The sequence below is a fragment of the Paroedura picta genome, chromosome 18, assembly GCF_049243985.1.
Source record: "Paroedura picta isolate Pp20150507F chromosome 18, Ppicta_v3.0, whole genome shotgun sequence".
Classification (NCBI taxonomy): domain Eukaryota; kingdom Metazoa; phylum Chordata; class Lepidosauria; order Squamata; family Gekkonidae; genus Paroedura; species Paroedura picta.
Window position 1 is genome coordinate 8,630,472 of NC_135386.1, and position 22,514 is coordinate 8,652,985.

General features: G+C 47.3%; 1 protein-coding gene across 5 annotated transcripts in view; it reads left to right on the forward strand.

Moving 5' to 3' along the window:
• The window catches only part of GABPB1 (GA binding protein transcription factor subunit beta 1), a 28,698-nt gene extending 14,737 nt beyond the window's left edge, over window positions 1-13,961 (forward strand). For 4 of the 5 annotated variants that reach the window (XM_077318376.1, XM_077318378.1, XM_077318375.1 and 1 more), the window contains exons 5-9: window positions 2,146-2,293; window positions 3,272-3,385; window positions 6,554-6,739; window positions 7,392-7,507; window positions 11,011-13,961. In XM_077318376.1, the coding sequence (XP_077174491.1) occupies window positions 2,146-2,293; window positions 3,272-3,385; window positions 6,554-6,739; window positions 7,392-7,507; window positions 11,011-11,163 (717 nt within the window). In that variant the 3' untranslated portion in view covers window positions 11,164-13,961. The remainder of the gene's footprint in view (window positions 1-2,145; window positions 2,294-3,271; window positions 3,386-6,553; window positions 6,740-7,391; window positions 7,508-11,010) is intronic. The other variant, XM_077318377.1, reaches the window with a different exon arrangement.
• The last annotated feature ends 8,553 nt before the right edge of the window (window positions 13,962-22,514 follow it).

Here is a 22,514-nt window from a genome sequence, read left to right on the forward strand (position 1 = left end):
CTCCTCCACTCCATTGTCTTGACTCTCTTACTGGGCTTTCTGTTCTCTCTTTCCCTTCACTGTGTCTGTCGGTTTCTGAGCAGAGGGACGTGATGCTGTAACTTTCAGTGTAGCTTCTAAAAGAAACTGTGGATATTTAGAATCCTCGGGGAACCCTAGAAGGAATATTTTCCCAGGACTAAAATTCACAGCTTCTTAGAGATTTCCCTTTCCCTTTAATTGTATAGCATCTCATGCCTCCTACAGCAGTGGTCCCCAAACTTTTTCAGGCTGGGGACTGGTGGGAGCAGGGAGGGAAAGTGCCGCGCATGTGCGATTTTGGCCGCGCATGGCGCAATGTGCGTACGCAGCCCTGCTTCCCTCTCCCCCCCACCCCACAGTAAGAAGCTTGCCGGGCTGCAAGCTTGCAGCCTGGGAGGTTTTTTACTGCGGTGGGGGGGGGGGGCGGGGAGAGGGAGCTGCGGCCCGGTGCCAGGGCCTTCGCGGCCCGTCACCGGACCGTGGCCCAGTGGTTGGGGGCCACTATCCTACAGAACAGTCAGTTCTCAGTTAGGAAATTCAGGAGTTTTCCCCTCCCCTTTTGAATTGGCTAAGTCATATTTCCTTCTGTTACCTTGTCCATAGGTAGCACTATAAGTGTTAGGCCATTGGGTTTGCTACTAGAAATAAAAACCTGTGGATGGGTGGGCATAATGATTTGGAAACTGACCCGCCATCCACTCACAACATGAACAATCCCCAGGGTCTTGAGCAGGTCAAGTTTCTCCATCATCTCCCTTTGCGTTTTCTCTTTTAATTAACTCTAAGCTCAGCCTGGGTGAACCAGCGTGGCCTAGTGGTTAAGGACAATGGCTTCTAATCTGGTGAGCTGGGTTTGGTTCCCCCTCCTCCACATGCAGCCAGCTGGGTGACCTTGGGCTCTTCGCAGCCCTGATAGTGCTGTTCTCATCGAGCAGTCCTGTCAGGGCTCCCTCAGTGCCACCTCCCTCACAGGGTGTCCGTTGTGGGGAGAGGAAGGGAAGGCGATTGTAAGCCGCTTTGAGACTCCGTTGGGCGGTGAAAAGCAGGGTATAAAAACCAACTCTTCTTCTTGCAGGATTGTTTTCAGACTTTATGAGGCTGGTGTCCCCCCCAGCCTATTTTAAGCACACCCAGGGAGTCTTGCAAGTGAATCTGTGGGCAGCCTGGTTGTATGACGTTTGAGACTGACAGCTCACTGCACTCTTAGGTATAATAACAACAGTGACTAGTAATAACAGGTACTTTATGAGCAGTAGGTTGGCTGAAAGCCATCGGCTTTTCCGGCAGGGATTTAATGAGCTGTTGGGGAGAAGTCTGTTCTCCTGACTTTTATGGATGAAGCACTAATCCAGCTGTGTTGTGGCATCAGGGATAAGATCCTGGTTTATTGATGAACCAGACATTTATTGCAACCTACAAATCAAACGAAGGGAAACAAAACCTCATACTGCTCACTTGTTCTGAAACAATCTTCTCCTTCTTCCTTCTTCTTCTTCTTCTTCTTCTTCTTCTTCTTCTTCTTCTTCCTTCTTCTTTCTTCTCCTTCTTTTCCTCCTTCTCCTCCTTCTCCTCCTTCTCCTTCTCCTCCTTCTCCTTCTTCTTCTTCTTCTTCTTCTTCTTCTTCTTCTTCTCCTCCTCCTCCTCCTCCTCCTCCTCCTTCCCCTCCTTCTCCTTCTTCTCCTCCTTCTTCCTTCTTCCTGCTTCCTTTTTCCCTTTTCCCTTTTCCTTCTTTCTTCTTCTTTCTCCTTCTCCTTCTATGCCGCTAACCAAGTGACAGGATTGTCACTCCTGCAGTCTGCACACTCATTTTGCGATTGAATAGGCTTGCTTAACTCATGTTTATATAGTACCTGAGGCCCTCGGAACCTTTTAACCCTTGTATCTTTTAGCACTGCGGGTTGCATTGCTCACCTGCTGTCAAATGGAAGTGGAATTGCCTCCGTGGTTTTGCACAGCACTCAAACGGCGCTTCTGTTGCAACCCTGGAGATTCAGCTCCAGTATAATTCCCAAATGTCTCCGTTATCTGCTCTGAACATTTTCGGGGGGTGCATAAAAGCATGTTTCTTTTCCTAGCGACTGTATGGGAAGCCGTCTCCGATTGTTCCCTTTTGTGTTGCTGTAGATTGCAATGCAGAACCAAATCAACACCAATCCCGAAAGCCCCGACACCGTGACGATACACGCCGCGACCCCACAGTTCATCATTGGACCTGGCGGGGTGGTAAACCTAACAGGTCTGGTATCTTCTGCCAATACGTCACGCGCAACAGGTATTCAGATGCACAGGGAACTGTACCATGATTTGAATTGCACAGTATTAGGAAAGAAAAAAAACGATGGGGGAGAAAGTTTGATGGTAAGGTTACAGCGAGTGCATCGTTTCGTTTCGCGTCTCGTGGACGTTACAAAATTCTTGAAGCGGCCATTTAAAAAAGCAATCATATAGATAGAGAGATAGATATATATATATATATATATATATATAGAGAGAGAGAGAGAGAGAGAGAGAGGGAGAGGGAGAGGGAGAGGGAGAGGGAGAGGGAGAGGGAGAGGGAGAGGGAGAGGGAGAGGGAGAGAGGGAGAGGGAGAGGGAGAGAGGGAGAGAGGGAGAGAGATGGAGAGAGATGGAGAGATATAGATAGATATAGATAAACACCTTTATTGGCATAACAGTAAGAGGCAAGTACAGCCAAGCAGGGTAAAATTATAATAGAATAAAATCAGCTGATATTACAGACTAAAATACAGTAGAATCAGCTGATTAAAACACCTTAATTCATAAAACATATTATTTTAAGATCGTCGTGTAGATCGGAACTGTAGAGCAGGTTTGGCACCTTTCCGGCAGACTCGGGAAGCTGCAGTGAAGCATCCTTCTCTTCTGCTTGCAAATGGTTCCCCGTTCATTTCAGTGGCAGCTACATGCAGCTTCACACCTGCAGAGAGAGACGTGTACACAGAGCTGCTATACAGGGGGAGTCAAACTGCGGCCCTCCAGGGGCCCGTGGACTACAATTCCCATGAGCCCCTGCCAGCATTTGTTGGCAGGGGCTCATGGGGATTGTAGTCCATGGACATCTGGAGGGCCGCAGTTTGACTCCCCTTGTGCTGTGAAGTAGATGGGAGGCTTCCTTATGCAGGTCCTGAGTGTCCACAATTGGCGGTTTAAACTATTTTTTTTTTTGTTGCAAGTATCATGTAAGTTTCCCCTGTCATTTGCGAATTAACTTCACGTTTCTCCTTTGTAGACGACTCAGGGGTATCTGCTGTCCAGTTTGGTAATTCCTCAACTTCCGTATTGGCGACTTTGGCTGCCTTAGCAGAAGCTTCAGCCCCACTATCCAACTCCTCAGATACACCAGGTAAGAAAAGCGACTAGTATGACGCTTTGGCTGCTGCTTCTCAGAAAACCCGTTCGGGTTGCTTTTCAGAGAAAAAGGTGTGCAAAATCCAGTCTCAGTGCAGTTCCGAGTATTTACAGGATTTAGGTTTTGAGTTCAATTGAGCCAGCGTGTAAAACCTGGGTATTCTCTTCAAAAGTGGATTGGTCAAGCCCCCATGTGCAAGACAACAAACCTCCTTAAACACAGAACAAGAAGCAGAAGTAGAAGCAGCAGCAGCAGCATGGTCAGAACAGCTTCATCAGGGCTGTGACTAGCCCAAGGTCATCCAGCTGGCTGCATGTGGGGGAGCGGGGAATCAAACCCAGCTTGCCAGATTAGAAGCCCACACTCATAACCACAACACCAAGCTGGCTCTTTTCTTTCCATCTGGAGAGACTGTGCTTTAGCAGTCTCTGTAGCTTCTTCCATAGCAAATCAGCCATCATCCCCTAGCTCAGGGATAGTCAAACTGCGGCCCCCCAGATGTCCATGGACTACAATTCCCATGAGGGGCTGGCAGGGGCTCATGGGAATTGTAGTCCGTGAACATCTGGAGGACCACAGGTTGAATACTTCTGTTCTAAAGTCATTCCTGCTGCAGGGTCAGTATTGGTGACGTGGCTGCTGTTCCTTCCCGTGAAGCCAGCTGTGTCACCTTGGGCCAATCCCAGTTCTCTCAGCCCAACCTACCTCTATGTTGTGGGATGAAGAAAGGAAAGAGACTCCCATGGGGTAGTGAAAAGCAGAATAGAAAAACCATCTCTTCTAATATTATTAGGTAATTCCTTCCCCCAAAGGCTCAGGACTGGTGATCTTTTAAAAATAAGACATCTTTTAAAAATGACTTTAAAAAATAAGACATTTAAAAATTGCCTAGTTAAATACATGTGTCCCCACACCTGCTTAGTCCTTGCTGCTCAGTAACGCCCTAAAAAGGCAAGTGCAGCAGCCTATCAGGAGAAAGGCCATGGTAAGATTACAGTAGATTTCTAGGGGAAGGGGAACTCCATGCCTTTTGACCTTGGTCTTGGAATTCCTCTCTCTATACCCTTGCTGATAAACTTGGTACACAGATAGTAGAGTCACAGAAGGTAGTTGTTGAGATGATTAGGCCCAGTTGCTCAGAGTAAATAGACTGAAGACAGTAGGCTGTATTTTTGAGTTTTAAAACGAAAGCCTTTCAGTGTATTTACATACCTCCGTCATGGTGTCATTGACTCGCCTGCATAAAATTGTGACCAGTTTTGACATGGTTCTTACAGCCATTTCAATGATAAAGAAATGCTCAGAAGGCACATAATTGCATAGATTGTTTGAGTGGGAGTATCATTGTAAACAGAATTGTAATTAATGGCAAAGATGAAAGCTTTGTGTCTGATATTTCTGACATAAATCATGTTCTGCTGTTTTTTGAGAGAAAGCCTTTGGGCATCTGTCCCATTTTTTTAAATATATACTTCAAAGCTCTTGATGTTACTATAACCTTACTTGAATGTAAATGTGGACACTTGAATTAATTTTGGGTATGATTCTCTTTGTGCTTCATCGTTGTTTCATTGACTTTTGATAATTGTCCCCTTAAAAGCTAAAGGAAGAATGAAGTCTACCTCATGTACTTTTAAAGGACTAATAAGTTCACAGAGACCTGGGAAACTTTATGGCTGGGTTTAATTATAATTCCTTTGGGCCTAGTAAAATGTTAACAGTTCGGTATAACTGAAATGTTGGATATATTTATTTAAAATATAGAATAATAGAGTTTGAAGGGACCTCCTGGGTCATCTAGCTCAACCTCCCACACAATGCAGAACACTCACAACCCTATCGCTCATCTACTGTAACCTGCCACCCCCTTGAACTGTCAAAGAATCAGCCTCTCCGTCAGATGGCTCTCCAGCCTCTGTTTAAAAACATCCAAAGATGGAGAACCCACCACCTCCCGAGGAAGCCCGTTCCACTGAGAAACCGCTCTAACTGTCAGGAACTTCTTCCGGAGGTTGAGACGGAATTTCTTTGGGATGAATCAGTGGGATGAATTAATTCCATCCTACTGATTTTGGTCTGTCCCTCCGGGGCAAGAGATAGCAACTCTGCTCCATCCTCTACATGGCAGCCTTTTCAATACTTGGTTATCAGATCCCCTCTCAATCGTCTCCTCTCCAGGTTAAACAGACCAAGTCCCCCTAACCTATCCTGATACGTCTTGGTCTCCAAACCCCTCACCATCTTTGTTTACCCTCCTCTGGACACGCTCCAGTTTGTCTACATCCCTCTTCAACTGGGGTGCCAAAAACTGAACACAGTACTCCCAAGTGAGGCCGAACCAGAGCAGAGTAAAGCAGTACCATCACCTCCCGTGATCTGGACACAATATTCACTTTGATACAGGCCAAAATCCCATTTGCCTTTTTTTTAGTATATTTATTTATAACCCTTATTATTTTACCAAGCCATAGCTGCTTAATTGGGAGAGCTTAATTTCCTTTGTAAGCTATTTTGAACATTATTACTGAGACGACTTCCTTAAAGTTCTGCTCTAGCAGTTATTTTTAGACCCTAGTGAGTGAGGGTGGCTACTCAGGCTGCCTGATGGCTTGCAAGCATCGATATGTTTGTGATTGCCACTGAGAATCCCCTCCCTTTCTGTTTGAAGGGGACGCTGCCATAGGGCAGCGTTCCATTGTTTCTGTGCGTTGGCTGGCATTGTTATGGCACACCGGCTGCAGTTATGAAATAGATTTCCCAACTGGATTTGAGAGACAGGAGAACGTAAAATGTGAATCTCTCAGTGAGCAAAGCCGGTATGTTTCCTGTTCCCCTTAGGCAGGGGTAGTCAGCCTGTGGTCCTCCAGATGTCCATGGACTACAATTCCCATGAGCCCCTGCCAGCAAACGCTGGCAGGGGCTCATGGGAATTGTAGTCCATGGGCATCTGGAGGACCACAGGTTGAGTACCCCTGCCCTTAGGGATGCTTTAGGCTGATGCTACGTCGAGCAGGGTTTTGGACTTCGACACCCTGTATGCTCTGCTGTGTCAAACAGTGCCGTGTCCGTAGGAAACACCGCTTGAAAGCATTCGAAAGTGTCTTTCTGCAGGCGGACTTGTCAGTGAGAACTATCTTGATCGATTGTATTTTGTTCTAACAGTCGTGGCTACGGAGGAAGTCGTGACTGCAGAATCCGTGGACGGCGCCATTCAGCAAGTTGTCAGTTCCGGTGGCCAGCAGGTTATAACCATAGTAACGGATGGCATTCAGCTCGGAAACCTCCATTCCATTCCGACCAGCGGGATGGGTCAGCCTATTATCGTGACCATGCCCGATGGCCAACAAGGTAAGCTGGGACGAGAGGTAGTGAAACGAGAACTTCAAGCCCTTAAAAAAAAAAAGATAGAGGGGAAGAGCACCGTGCAAATATGATTACAACCCCCTCAGTATTCTCTGCAACCTAAAAAGTCTTAGGAAGAAAACGGAATGAAGAATCCAGATAGGTTAGAAAGAAAGAAAAGCTGATATGCTCCAGCCAACACATAACTAACGTACCATTACTAGGGAAGGAGGGAAGAGTTCCACAGTGTGTCATAGAATGTTGTCTACATGGCTTAAACATGCTGTTACTTAGTGACAATTAGCTAAACGAAGACCTGTTATCCTGGCATTACAATTCCTGAACGTACTTCAACCTGTAGCCCCTTTGCCATACTCAAGGGATGAATCAAGAGGTTGGGTTGTCAGGGAAATAACTAATTATGGACACAGCATTGAGTTTTTCTCTGGCCTCTCTGTCAACCCAGTATAAGTGTTCATACTGGCAGGGGCTCCTGGGAATTGTAGTCCATGGACATCTGGAGGACCACAGGTGCACTACCCCTGCTCTAACATACGAGTTTTCACAAGCGTCTTCCCAGCTTTTTTGTTTGCATAAGTTCCGTACTTCAAAGCACTATAACCTTCATATTTATGATGGAATTTTATCTTCATCCAAGTACTTACAGTACCAGCCACAGACATTGCTGAAGAGACTGTGATCAGCGAAGAGCCGCCACTCAAGAGGCAGTGCATTGAGATTGTAGAAAACCGGGTGGAGTCTGCCGAAATAGAAGTAAGGAATCTACTCGTTGTGAAAGGCGTTCTTCAGTTTGTCTCAACTGAATGTTGCTTTATAGTTAGAGGATTCTCCTTGCTTTATAGTTAGAGGATTGTTTGTTTGTATTGTTGTTGCCCTGATAAGAAGAAGAAGAAGAGTTGGTTCTTATATGCCGCTTTTCCCTACCCGAAGGAGGCTCAAAGCGGCTTACATTCCCCTTCCCTTTCCTCTCCCCACAACAGACACCCTGTGGGGTGGGTGAGGCTGAGAGAGCCCTGATATTACTGAAGAAGAAGAAGAATTTGGTCTTATATGCTGCTTTTCCCTACCCGAAGGAGGCTCAAAGCGGCTTACAGTCACCTTCCCTTTCCTCTCCCCACAACAGACACCCTGTGGGGTGGGTGAGGCTGAGAGAGCCCTGATATTACTGAAGAAGAAGAAGAATTGGGTCTTATATGCCGCTTTTCCCTACCCGAAGGAGGCTCAAAGCGGCTTACAGTCGCCTTCCCTTTCCTCTCCCCACAACAGTTACCCTTTGGGGTGGGTGAGGCTGAGAGAGCCCTGATATTACTGCTTGGTTAGAACAGCTTTATCAGTGCCGTGGCGAGCCCAAGGTCACCCAGCTGGCTGCATGTGGGGGAGTGCAGAATTGAATCCGGCATGCCAGATTAGAAGTCCGCACTCCTAACCACTACACCAAACTGGCTCTAGGAATGGCCATCTATCCTTATCCATTGTTCCTCTTAATATTTGTGAAACGGCCCTGGGGGTGGAGAGTGTCCCGGCTGTCCGAGCTGGAATAGGCCTAACCAGGGTGCGGCCAGCAAAGCCTGCTCATTTTAGCTGGAGATGCTGAGCACTGATAGGATTGCACTGTAAGTAACCAGATTCCTACAGCTTTGAGTTTAAGGCGCTGTTTCAATTGGGCGAGGTGACAATTCCCAACAGAATAAAAATCTGGAAGAAGGGAACAGTACCACTCCCTGCAAATCCATAGCATTGGGGGACAGGGTAAGTAAAGGATCTCCGAAGCGACTAGAATTTGCTAATTCAGTTGCAGCATACTAAGCGTACTAAACTGGTAGGAAATCTAACCACAAACATCAGTGATTCTTACGTCCCAGTAAGTATGGTTAGGCTCACACTGGGAACTTGGCTTCCATGCGGGAGCACAAATCTGGGGTGGACAAGGTTCACCAGGACAAATGCTCCCCCGTGTGGGAACAGGAAGAGGCAAGGCAACCTGCCTCAGGTCAAAGTCTAGCCTGCATCCCAGCGCATAAGCAGTGCAGAAATGGTCAGAGACAGAGCTGATTTTACAAAAGGGAGGGGTTTGTATTGATTGCCATTATTTTGGCAGTCTCATGGGCTTCCTCGGTAGCTTTTATTCAGTGATTAAACGGAAACCAGGGCTGAATTTCGCTTATTCATAAAAGCATGGAGTCCTTTTAAACCAGGCAGAGAATTTTTTTTGGTTTGGTTAAGGATCAAAACAAAGCCACTGCCAAGGCAATTATTTTTAATAAGACCGAACTGCTTCCTTTTGAGTCGTGATCTGATCTTTTGTGTTCAACAACAATTTTTTTTAAAAAATCCTGGTCCAGGATATCTCGTAGGTTGGAGGAAATGCCTGTTGCTTTGAACTCAAGTATCTTCCTTTACTGAGAAATCCATTCTGTATCATAAAAAGGGGGGGAATAACATGGAAGGATCGGTCAGCTTTGTTGTTTGACTTGCTGTCATTTGGTTTCTTAGAGAAAAAGCTTCTCAGGTGTCATTTAAAGAGGAGTGTCCTTTGGAGAAATAACTTCATGTAAGATTCTCAGACCGATTTCGCATGAGGCGTTTGCTCCCAGGACGGCCTCTGGTTTTATTGCTGTTTCCACTTGACATCGGCAACAACCCAGAGCTGTCAAGCGGCTGGCACAAGTTATTAGTCAAATTTGCTCCACAATGAGGGAAATCGCCGAAACTCAGTTTGTCACTTCTTGCTGTGCAGCAGTGATCCAAGAAGCAAACAGGGGCAAGTCTTTGTGGGGGGAGAAAAACACGACAGTCTAGGCAGCGTTTTGCCTGCCCTCACACCCACCCTCCCCTCTCCATTTCCTGATCGTTATTTAAAAAAAAGAAATGTCACAGTCTATGTGGTGCAGGACCACAAAGCTACATTCCCCTTGTAAAAAATAAAATGTTCTCTTCACTGTACACAGGCATTTTGGGTTTGGCGTGTGATGAAGCAGCCCTCTCCCGATTAGCTAGGCACCCATACTCTTTGTTTTTAAACCTCACCATGAACACACAATCACTCATCGGGGTCCAGTTCCCATGGCCAGCCTATCAGACATCTACCTGAACATGAATAGAGACCGTTACACGAAAAATTCCCCAAAGAGGAGAGAATGTTTCATTGTTGTGATGTTTCTCCACAGCAACACGGACGTGCACTTAATGAAAATTAATTTGGGGGAGGAAGTTTGAGTCCCCGATACAAATGCTGTGCAGGGATTGGTGGCTTGCGGTGATTGACAGGCCAGCGAGCGGGGGAGAGGTTTGCATTGTCTTCCCTTGCGGCCTTGTCAGGAGGCAAGAAGCCAGGAGGGGTCTCTCGTCAGGAAGGTTGCAAACATGCAGCTTCCAACCGTGTGTTTGCAAGCAGGAAGCGGCATGAGTTTTCCGCCTCCGTGCAGAATCGGTCTCAGGCAGATAAGAGATCAAGAATGTGAATAAAGTACCAGAGCTCATGGACGGATAGTATAACACTTTGTGGATTTTGTGTATGGCTAGGCTAAGCCTCTTGTGGCGCAGAGTGGTAAGGTAGCAGACATGAAGTCTGAAAGCTCTGCCCATGAGGCTGGGAGTTTGATCCCAGCAGCCGGCTCAAGGTTGACTCAGCCTTCCATCCTTCCGAGGTCGGTAAAATGAGTCCCCAGCTTGCCTGCTGGGGGGTAAACGGTAATGACTGGGGAAGGCACTGGCAAACCACCCCGTATTGAGTCTGCCATGAAAACGCTGGAGGGCGTCACCCCAAGGGTCAGACATGACCTGGTGCTTGCACAGGGGATACCTTTATGCTAAGAATGCAGTACTCATGCTTTAATTTTTAAAAAAGCTTAGGATGGAAGCAGAGATTCTCTAATAGTATTTACTTGCATACTACATCCAGGACAAATCTATAGCATTACTGCAATGTACTCCTGGCTAGGAGTTAAATGATGGGATGTAGAAAAGCTTAGTGGACACACAGGGTTTCGTAAGGGCATGCATATGCCTGAATCAGGCCTGATTAGAGTCACCCAGAACCCACTTCCCCAAAAGTAAAAGGTAGCAGAAAAGACAGCTCTTTCTTCCTTATTTTTAACTCTCACCATAGCTGTGATGTTTTGCTGGCCAGAACTCAGACCTAGGAATTTTTCTAGGTAAGATTCCAGCGAAAAACTTGCAACGCAGCGGTGGACTTCTGTTTTGTTTGGGCGAATTGCACGTTTGACAAGCTCTTTCTGGTTTTTTTGTTTTGACAGGAAAGAGAAACTTTGCAGAAACAGCTGGATGAGGCCAACCGGGAGGCGCAGAAGTACCGCCAGCAGCTCCTAAAGAAAGAGCAGGAGGCCGAAGCCTATCGGCAGAAGTTGGAAGCGATGACCCGCCTTCAGACTAACAAAGAAGCTGTTTGAATGGCCTTGAAGGATTCGTTCTGTAAAGCCAGTCAAGAAAACCCGCGGTGCCATCCGGACCTGTCCGCCGTCATCGGCACAGAGCCAGGAAATTCCGCACGAGAGAAGATGCTCTATGGGTTTGAAACTGGACTTGGAAAAGCCATGAGCTCTGATGAAATTTTTTCTTGTACGATATAAAAAAAAAAAAAAAAACTCACTCAAATTTAGACATTTTTGTGCAAAACTATTTAAAGATACTGTAAATAGTTGTTTTTTTTACAGTTCCAAAATTAGTTGCTTAATCTTTTTGGAGGGATCCACAAACATGCAAAGCCGATGTTTTTTGTGACTCTTTTTTTTTTTTTTTTTGGATTTTAGTACAAAATTGCTGAAATTCAGAGCAGTTTTAAGGGTGATAACTGTTGATTTAAACTGACAGCGTGAAAAAAAAACAAATTATGTGACAGAACCAATCGGGAAAAGCGAGCAACAAAAGCTTCTGAGAAAATGCATTTTTCTGATGGAAATCTTTTGTACAGCTTTAAGTAGTTGTCTCAGCCTCTGAAAACCATGTTTTGTGTATTGTGTATTTGTTTTTGTTTCTTGCTTTTTTGGGGGGTTGTTTTTTTTATTATTTTAGGAAAACTGTAATTTTTTATATTTAATTTCGGATATATTCAAGTAGATCGACCTGTATATGAGGCTGATATTTTTTAAACGTTTCAGTTTGTACATACGCTGCATGTTTTTTTTTAATAATTTCTATACATCGTTGACGTATGTATTTTTCAGGAAAGAATGGGGGAAATTATGACAAAAATGTTTAGCCTGTTGGTCGCGGGGAAGCCATTGGACAGGTCTTTTTTTTGGTTGTTTGTTTTGTTTTGAAATTGAGATTGGCATTTCTTGGAACGATACGTTGGTAGGAGGGGGGAGAAAAAGAAAGAAAAGAAAAAGAAACCAATATCAGTATTCCTGTAATATAGTCATTTGAAAGTTTGACAGCTGGGAGCTTAAAACCCTGTTTCCGGTGTGTCTGCATTGAATTAGGGCCACATCCCTTCTTGCTGAGTACCGTAAGCTTCTAGCTTAACGTTACCCCCCCCTGCTATAGCTGATAAGCTGTACTGGACAGCATAATAAGGGAGATGGGGAAGCCCTCTAAAGCAGGGATCCTGAACCTGTGGTCCTCCAGATGTTCATGGACTACAATTCCATGGGAATTGTAGTCCACGAACATCTGGAGGGCCACAGGTTCAGGATCCCTGCTCTAAAGGATCTAGGACACTATCTGGGAATGGTGGGGGACAAGGTGGGTGACGGGTATGACCGCTCTGGATTCATCTGCTTGGTCACAAGTTTTTCTGTGTTCAACACAAGACCAAGTAGCTTACGTGGCACGGCAGAGTGACGCCGGGCAAAAGAGGATGCGAACTAGGCACACAGCCCTTCTGACCCTCCCGGGGCTGTAGCTTTCCAACCAGTTTGTGTTCAATTGAACAAGGGAGTGCCCAGCGAAACTTTCCTGCGTATGCGCCACTGCCGTTTCACATCCACAGTCGTTTCGGCTCTCGCACGTTTCGTTGGGGCTCGAGGAAGAGAGCCTCCCCCTGGTGACGCTTGCACACCCTTTGGCTATGCACGCCGGACGCAGAAATGCTGTTTCCATTGGTTTCCTCAAACCAAAATTGAGATTGCCCTCATCATGCGTTCTAGAGGCAGATATCTTGCCTTTAAAAAAAAATAACCTTTGCAAAAAAAAAAAAAATTGTCTGGTTTGACACCGTTGTCACCTGCAGTTGTTTCCGCAATAATGTTTTGTGTTTGTGCAGTAATCAAAGGCATTATATTTAGCATTTCCAGTGTCGAGTTGACTTTTTAAAAAAGCATTATAATAGCAAGTTTAATAGGATGACAGTCCTGAATGCTCTTCCGCGTTTGGAGTTCCTGACTGTGATTATCGGAAATAAGGGTGAGGTTTTTTTTTTTTTTTTAAAAGGATTGGGACACACACCCCCCCATGTTTAGCACATCCCTTGAGAAATAGGTAGCATTTGCACCCCAATTAGGTTTCATGGGAACACATGGTTAGTGGCATCCTGAGGGCCCCCACAACTCAGGCATTGTCTACAATTCAGGGCTGGTCAGACTGCAGCCCTCCAGATGTCCATGGACTGCAATTCCCATGAGCCCCTGCCAGCGAGTTGCAGTCCACGGACGTCTGGAGGGCCGCAGTTTTGACCACCCCTGGATATACAGCAGGATGAGGCGGTAGGGGACTTATACCACTTGAGTCTGTGATATTTCATTTTGAATGCTCCCCGTTTCAAAAGCGCCAACTCCCTTCAGGAAGAAAGCTAGCGCGTTAGGGGGAGTCGTTCTCCCCTCCTCTCTTGGCTGATTTTTCTACTTGCGAGGAACGTTTAACGCTGGGGAGGATTCGCAAATGGGCTCTTGCTCCAGAAGTGTTCCTAAGCCTATTCCGCCCCCTCAGGGCTCTGCCCCCTCGTTCTGTCCCAGCCGAACGAGGAAATGGAAACGAAGACGTTTTTTTGTGTGGCTTCTAGACTTTCACTCAGACCATACTGCCTTAAGGACTGCGTGCTGCTTGGCCTCACACGCTGAACAACCGTGCCGCTCCTTTCCTTTCAGAACTAAACCTTGTTTTGGATTTGTGCTTTGCGTGTCAGTGTTTTCAGTGCTTTTATGAAAACGTATAACTTTATAAATGACCTAGATTATCTATACAAAATGATTGCCCTTAAAACTGTACTCTGGCCTACTTTTTCTATTTACAATTAAATATCTTTTCCACACGTGCGGTGTCGGGTCTTTTCCCTTTCGAGGGGCTTCGGCTGTGGAAACGCTTTCGGGAATTGCGTAAGGCAGGGGTGGCCAACCTTTTAGAGCAGGGGTAGTCAACCTGTGGTCCTCCAGATGTTCGTGGACTACAATTCCCATGAGCCCCTGCCAGACTACCCCTGGCTTACATTGAGACTCTGGTTGAAGGACAGCTGGATTGAATTCATCCTCTGAATCAGGCGAAGATGGACAAAAGCATGTTTCCTAAGCTGAATTAACTTGCTTCTCTAGAAATAATGTTGGGTCCACTCTAATCCCCAAGTGAGCCAACAAGGGTCAGCTCAGCTGTTCTCCCAACAAATCACAAAGTATAGTTCCTTGAAAGAAGGAAGGGAGAGCAAGCCAACCGTAAATCTGGAAGGCAGCCTGAACTGGTAGATTCCAGGGAAATTTCATTTTGCAGACTGCATCCTCCAGTCTCATGTTTCTAAATTAAAAGACACTCAACTGACCTTCAGACAAACGATTTGCGATCATCTCCAGACAAATGAAGACTAGATTTTATGTTTGCGTTTGTGCGTGTGTGTGTATAACACGTTTTAGGAAACAAATAGGATCTCACGTCGTTCTCGTGCGGGATTCCTTGTGCAACCCAACTCACTGTGCAAGCAGAATTCAGTTGGATTTTTCCTTGCTGGGATGAGGTGGTGAATTTGATGCAGAAACAGTGAATTGTTTGCAAGCCACGCAGATATCCCCGGGGTTTGCTTATGTAATGCCACACAAATGGATCTGAACCGCCCCCCCCCCCCCTTAAAAAACCCCTCTGAGGTTACATAACCACTGCTAGGATGTTTGGATCCCCATTTTGGGAGAAACACCTTGTAATACTGGCTGTGTGTGTATTAATTCTAGCATGGGTCACGAGGCGGATCACGCATCGAGCGGGGAGTTGGACTCAAAGGCCTTATGGACCCTTCCAACTCTATAATTCCATGATCATCTCAAATGGCAGACGTAGCTTTTTGTTTGTTGGGGCTGTGAGGTGGGCATGATTTCTTGTTAGTCCCTGTATCGGGGTTGGCCAATCCCTAACCTTTTTGAAAGGGCATCAATCACATCCGGCATGGAAGGTATGAGAGGGCCGTTGACACTCACGGTGCGTACAGATTTGTCAGCAAGCATGACCGTATGGAGCTTTTCCCAGGGCTTTGACGGCTCGGCTCTCCTTAACAATTAGCCCCAAAATGCTGTTTCTATTCCGTTGAGCAAATACGGCTTCCTCCTTCGCTTGTGACCCATTCAGCCTGAGTGGAAGGTAAACTGGAATAACACCTTGTTTGCTTCAGATCATATTTGCGAAATCTGCATTCTGGCCTCTCTTTTCACAGGCGTGCCCGGGCGGTGTGTTTGTTCTCTTTTCCAGTGAATGCAGCCTACGGGCCCGTCACGTGTCATTTCAGAACGAGAAGCACCAGGGGAAATGTCACAAAATGTGTTTGGTCGCCTGTGCCTTTGGTCTGGAAACATTTGGGGCTCGGCGACAGCTTCCGGCATGTTCTTCCAACCCAAAATAATCACGGCCAGCTCTTTGTGGACGGAGCATTGCTTTGTACACCTCTGGCCTCCCTGTCCAAGCCCCCTTAGAGGCCATCGTGGACTGGGAGAACTTTCTGTCACCTCTTGATTTTCATGATAAGCCAATGAATGAATGAATGAATGAATGAATGAATGAATGAATGAATGAATGGCTAGCTAGTTTCTCCTGCCGGGTCCAAATCTGACATTTTCTTATATCTTTCTTTTCTTCCATCTTAGACCTCAAGTTGATGTACATGAAGCTTTGATGTACATTAGGCTTTCTCAACCAGGGTTTCATGAAGTGGGTGGGAGTTAATTAGCATTTATCCGGTGTCAACTCACGCCCCTTCCCAAAATGGCCTGGGGGAAATGGGAAGGGGAGAGGCCCCGGGTGGGGCCCCGTCAAAGAATTGAGGCTTTTGAACTCTGTTGCTGGAGAAGACTCTTGCGAGTCCCTTGGACTGCAAGGCAAACAAACCGGTCAGTCCTAGAGGAGATCAGCCCTGGCTGCTCCTTAGAAGGCCAGATCCTGAAGATGAAACTCAAATACTTTGGCCACCTCATGAGAAGGAAGGACTCCCTGGAGAAGAGCCTAATGCTGGGAGCGATCGAGGGCAAAAGAAGAAGGGGACGACAGAGAATGAGCTGGCTGGATGGAGCGCCTGAAGCAGTCGGTGCGAATTTAAATGGACTCCGGGGAATGGTAGAAGACAGGAAGGCCTGGAGGATCATTGTCCATGGGGTCGCAATGGGTTGGACATGACTTCACACCTAACAACAACAACAACAAATTAGGGTTTGTCTGTATTTGATCCAATTGGCATCGGTGAACTTAAGTTCTGGGTTGGCTGCCCAGGTAGAGACTTGGTTGTAGAGCCAGTTCTGCAGCTTGTATCTGTTGTGACACAAGGAGGATTTAAGAGGGGTTTAATCTCATCACAGGCCAATACCCCTCGAGGAATGCAGACTGTAGCATCACAACGGCCATTGTCTCAATCTGTGATTTGGGGAGGGGAAGGAAGAACTTTGACGTATTTCTTTCAAACACCCCTTCCCCTTTAACCCCTTTTCTTCATAGGATCATTTTTTTCCCCCGAGCAACCAAAGCCATTCTAAAAACTTAATGGGAAAAATAAACACGCGGCACAGCTGTAGAACGTGTGTGGGCTTTCCGCCCTCTCCATCCTTCTGTTCTCACTGCCTTTGTTATCGAAATTTCCTCTTTCCCCATGTCAAAGCATCGTGATTGTTTGATACCAGCCCCTATCTCAACCCTGCAGCCGTAGTATCTGCCGTGTCTCGTCCAGTATCTAATGAAAACAGAGCTCGTTCCTAGAACTGTGCCGCTTCACCCTTTCCTTGGTTGCAGGACTATTTTAACTCCGCCTCACACCCCCGTTGCTGGTCCATGCGTAAGAAACCCGCTCATCCTTGTGTCTGGAATAATGGACCGAGAGGCTTTTATTAGAATCATAGAATCACAGAATCATAGATTTGGAAGGGGCCATAGAGGCCATCTAGTCCAACCCCCTGCTCATAGAATCACAGAATCATCGAGTTGGAAGGGGCCATACAGGCCATCTAGTCCAACCCCCTGCTCATAGAATCATAGAATCATAGAGTTGGAAGGGGCCACACAGGCCTTCTAGTCCAACCCCCTGCTCATAGAATCCTAGAATCATAGAATCATAGAGTTGGAAGGGGTCACACAGGCCATCTAGTCCAACCCCCTGCTCATAGAATCATAGAATCATAGAGTTGGAAGGGGCCATACAGGCCATCTAGTCCAACACCCTGCTCATAGAATCATAGAGTTGGAAGGGGCCATACAGGCCATCTAGTCCAACCCCCTGCTCATAGAATCATAGAATCATAGAGTTGGAAGGGGCCATACAGGCCATCTAGTCCAACACCCTGCTCATCTGAACACCGCCCGTGGCGCCACGGGCGCCACGGACTAAATAAAAGAGTAAGGCGTTCTGGGGCGGGATGTGTCCGGGATGAGGAAGGGTCCGGATTGGACCCTTCCTCATGACAGACAATCGGAGGGAACAATCGGCAGGCGCGAAGCGCCTGCCGATTGCTCCCTCTGATTCCCAGCCCCAGCAACTGCGAGCCGCGCGCAGCGCGGCTTGCAGTTGCTCCTGGCCTGACGCCCGAGGGAACCCACGCAGGCCGCAGCCCCCGCGCACCACCCCCTCGCCCCCAACTTACAATGGTCTCCGCCGTCCTCGCAGCCGCTCCCGGCTCGCTTCCTGCCCCGGCTTCTGCAGCGCCGCCTCTCGCGTTATCGAAGAAACAGTCCACCAGCGGCCCTGCCAGCAAGCGGCCCGATGTGCGGGCGCGGCTCGCGGGCGCGGCCCGGGCGCGGCTCGCGGGCGCGGCCCGGGCGCGGCGCGCGGGCGCGGCCCGGGCGCGGCGCGCGGGCGCGGCCCGGGCGCGGCGCGCGGGCGCGGCTCGCGGGCGCGGCCCGGGCGCGGCTCGCGGGCGCGGCCCGGGCGCGGCCCGCGGGCGCGGCCCGCGGGCGCGGCCCGCGGGCGGGGCCCGGGCGCGGCCCGAGCCGGTCCCCAGCAGACTGACGGCGGTCCCCAGCAGACTGACGGCGGTCCCCAAGGTCAGTTTCTAGCGCCCGCTGTATTCGGCATACAGCGGGCTTAATTACTAGTAGAATCATAGAATCCTAGAATCATAGAGTTGGAAGGGGCCATACAGGCCATCTAGTCCAACCCTCTGCTCAACACAAGATCAGCCCTACTTACTTAGCTACTTTCCATCTTGACACCTTCTTTGCCGTGATCCAAACCCGTAAAGGTCATGTTGCAGCATTTCGGAGATGAAATGGTGTGTTTGTGACACCCTCCTCCTCCTCCCGAACCTGAACTTTACCTTGCCTGCTATTGCTGAGGGCTCCAGTCTATATTTATTTATTTCTGTAGGATATTTCTAGGCCACCTCTTCAGAATCCAGTCCGAGATGGCTTATGATTAAGAGAATGTAACCATTTGGACACAAACAGTATCAAGACTATCCATAAAACCGACCTCACCCCTGGCTTGATCCAGCAGGACTCTCCTCGGGCTTTTGAAAACACACACCAAGCTTGCTGGATGAGACCACTGGCCCATCGAGTCCAGGGGCTAGTCTGCACCCAATAGATAATGCATGTTCAATGCACTTTCAAAGTAGATTTTCCTGTTCTGCACAGGAAAATCCAGCTGCCAAAGCATATTGAAAGTGCATTATCCTGTGTGTGCGGAATGGACCCAGGATGCTGTTTGAAAGCAGCCAACCAGTCATCCTGGATAGTCAAACAAACAAAACGTCAAGGCCTCTCCTGCTGCTGTCTCTTGGTATTGGTATTCAGAGGTAGCCGTGGTGGGCTTCTCCTTCATTAATCTGACAAACCTCTTTTAAAGCGATCTGTGCTTACGGCCATTGGTACTTCCGCTGGCAGTAAATTCCACAGTTTAATGACTGATTCAGAATCCGAATCAAGTTTATTGTTCAGCCATAGGTCTTCAAAGGTAAAGGTAAAGCCATTGTTCTTTAAAGTCATGTCTGACCCTTGGGGTGACACCCTCTAGCGTTTTCATGGCAGACTCAATACGGGGTGGTTTGCCAGTGCCTTCCCCAGTCATTACCATTTACCCCCCAGCAAGCTGGGTACTCATTTTACCGACCTCGGAAGGATGGAAGGCTGGGTCAACCTTGAGCCGGCTGCTGGGATCAAACTCCCAGCCTCATGGGCAGAGCTTCAGACAGCATTTCGGCTGCCTTACCACTCTGCGCCACAATAGGTCTTTACGAAGTACAAAAAAGGCAACCTCATTACTTATTGAAAAAGATTCCTTTTTGTCTGTGCGGAATCTATTTCCCAACAAGCTCATTGAGTGCCTCCAAGTTCTAGTATTATGGTTGATAGAGAAGCAGCTTCCGCTAGTCAATTTCTCCAGTCCACACATAATTGTATAAACCACTGTCATATCCCTAGATCAGGTTTCTTGATGGCCCTGGAAGGGTTTCCCAGATGGGTGGGAGTTAATTATTTTTAATAGATTTTAAAATTTGTTAAGCATTTACTGGGTGATATGACCGTATATGGCCATGTTGACCCGCCTCCCCTCCCAGAAAGGCCAATGTTGGGCCTGGAGAAGGGGAGGGGCCCAGGTGGGCGTGTCCACAGCGATGCCTCCCAACCATATTCTGCACGATTGCACCACTGCTGGGGTTTCTCAAAGCCTGAAGGACGTTTCAAGGATTTCCCAATGGCAAAAAAAGTTGAGAAACGTAGTTTGAAAGACCTCAGACTCTCAGTTTCCTCATAGGAAAGGTATTGACCGCCCCCTCCCAGTCATTTTAGCTGCCCTCCTTTGTACAGCTCTACAACATCTGTTTTTTTTTTTTCAGGGAGAGGGACCAGAACTACACACACCATTCCAAAATTCCAAAGGACACAAATGTTCTTCTCCTTATTAGTTACCATCCTCTGTTTGCCTCTTTCCTACAAACGGGAAGCACCATTTAGATTCCGGAAGACGAGAACTGATGGCGTCAACATGGAGGTCGACTGGCCATTGAATGGGTTGGCAATCCATCTCCGAAGGCCTCTTGTCTTGGGGCAGGGCTTTTCCATCAGCGCATTTCCCACGGGCTATCAGCAGCTGTTGGCATAAGCGGCATCTGATACGGGTCGTCTTTGATGCTGTGATAAAATCTAACGGAACAAAGGCCGGAAACTTGACATGTCATGTAAAGCGGGGAGGGGGGGAGGCGAGGGTGGGGGGGGGACAAACGCTTCGTGCAAAGGGGTCCTGTTTTGTAATCTTTTACTCCTGCTTCATTTAAAGCAGAAGCTGAAAACCAAATGTATAAAATGGCGTTGTGGGGGGGGGGGGGAACATGCAGACAACATTTTTGTTTGGACAACGGTGGTGGATCCATTGTAGCAAAACCACTGGGGTTATGGACTCCAGACAGGCTTCTGTCTCTGGGTTGGAAAGAACTGGAGATTTTGATATAGAACCTGAGAAGGGCAGGGTGTGGGGAAGGGGAAGGCACTTAGCAGGAAATGATGCCAGCTTCCACCGTCCAAGCTAGCGGGTTTTTCCAGGGGAAGCAATCTCTCTAGGCTGGAGAGGCATCGTAATCCCGGAAGATCTCCAGGTTTTACCAGAGGCTAGCAATTCTAGCCCACCCACTACGAATTTTACATGCCCCGTTTCTGGAGGACAGTTGAACCATCTGGCTGGCAAGAAAGGGGAAGTTGCAGGAGAACGGGGAAACAAACAGAGAAAGGGCGGTTTGCATTTCTGTTATAGTCTTAAAAGAATTTTCTTCATATTTCTAAGTCAAGATGAGGCAGGCTTTATTATGTTTCATGACGTTGATCCATAAACAATTATGTCCTGCTTTTCTCCCCATGTTGGAGGAAGATCAGTAGGGCAAATTATACAAAATTTAACCGCCAATGAAAAAAAAACAGTTCAATGCATCCTCAGCGGCTTACAACTTCTGCAGGATGATAACAGTTTTCTTTCACAAGGACTGGGGGGAGGGACCCTTTCCTGGGCCCAGACAGCCCCCCCCCAATCGTAAACCAAATCCTCAAGCACAATAATACATTAATACAACATCTAATTTGAACATGGACACTAGTGCCAGAGCTTGCAATAAACCTTAATGCCATTTCAACCACCTAGGGCTCTCAGTGGAGGACCTCAGAGTAGCTGTTTCATTGCAAAGGAATCTCAGAAACAGACCAGGAGATTTCTGGATTACAACAGTCAGGACAATAGAACCCCTGGGGCTTAACAGAAATATTGGGTTCTTTTCTCACTAAACCCGCTAAGTCACTCAGTTCTTGCTTATGCTTTGTTAGTCTTAAAGGTGTCACTGGACTCAAATTTAGTTCTCACATCTGTTTGTTAACTTATAAATGATCTGAATGCTAATTTTCTGCTTTTCACAAATCTTAACTGCTTTGATCCAGCTTTAGCTATTCTTACTTATACATCTTGACTCTATAATCAGCCCTTCCTCGCAAGCTACCTCCCCACTCCACCTTCTCCCTAATTATATGCAGTGGTTGTGGAAGTGTGGTTTCAGTGTATCTGAAGAAGTGAGCATGCTCATGAAAGCTAACATCCAGAATTAAACTTTGTTGGTCTTAAACGTGCCAATGGACTCAAACGTTATTCTTTAACACAACACATTGCAGTTCAAAGATTTATCCAGGTCATTTAGGGTTTCCAGCTTCAGGAGGGAAAGTTCCTGGAAATTTAGGGGTGGAGATCGAAGAGGGTAAGGTTTTGGGAGGCGAGGGATAATAGGTCAGCCTTTATCAACTTTTAAACCATTGAGAATATGGTTGGGAAGCAGGGTTTGATTCCCCGCTCCTCCTCCACATGCAGCCAGCTGGGTGACCTTGGGCTCACCACAGCACGGTTAAAGCTGTTCTGACTGAGCAGTGATATCAGGGCTCTCTCAGCCTCACCCACCTCACAGGGTGTCTGTTGTGGGGAGAGGAAAGAGAAGGCAACTGTTAGCCTGCTTTGAGCTTCCTTTGGGTAGAGAAAAGCAGCATATAAGAACCAACTCTTCTTCTTCAGTAATCTCAAGGCTCTCTCAGCCTCACCCACCTCACAGGGTGTCTGTTGTGAGGAGAGGAATGGGAAGGCGACTGAAAGCCACTTTGAGACTCCTTCGGGTAGAGAAAAGCGGCATACAACAACCAACTCTTCTTCTTCTTCAGTAATATCAGGGCTCTCTCAGCCTCCCTTCTCTCACAGGGTGTCTGTTGTGGAGAGAGGAAGGGAAGGTGATTGTAAGCCACTTTGAAACTCCTTCTTCTTCTTCTTCTTCTTCTTCTTCTTCTTCTTCTTCTTCTTCTTCTTCTTCTTCTTCTTCTTCTTCTTCTTCTTCTTCCTCTTTACACTGCACAGATTCTCCCCTGCCCCTTCACTGAAGTTGGTGCAGTCCTCCTCCTT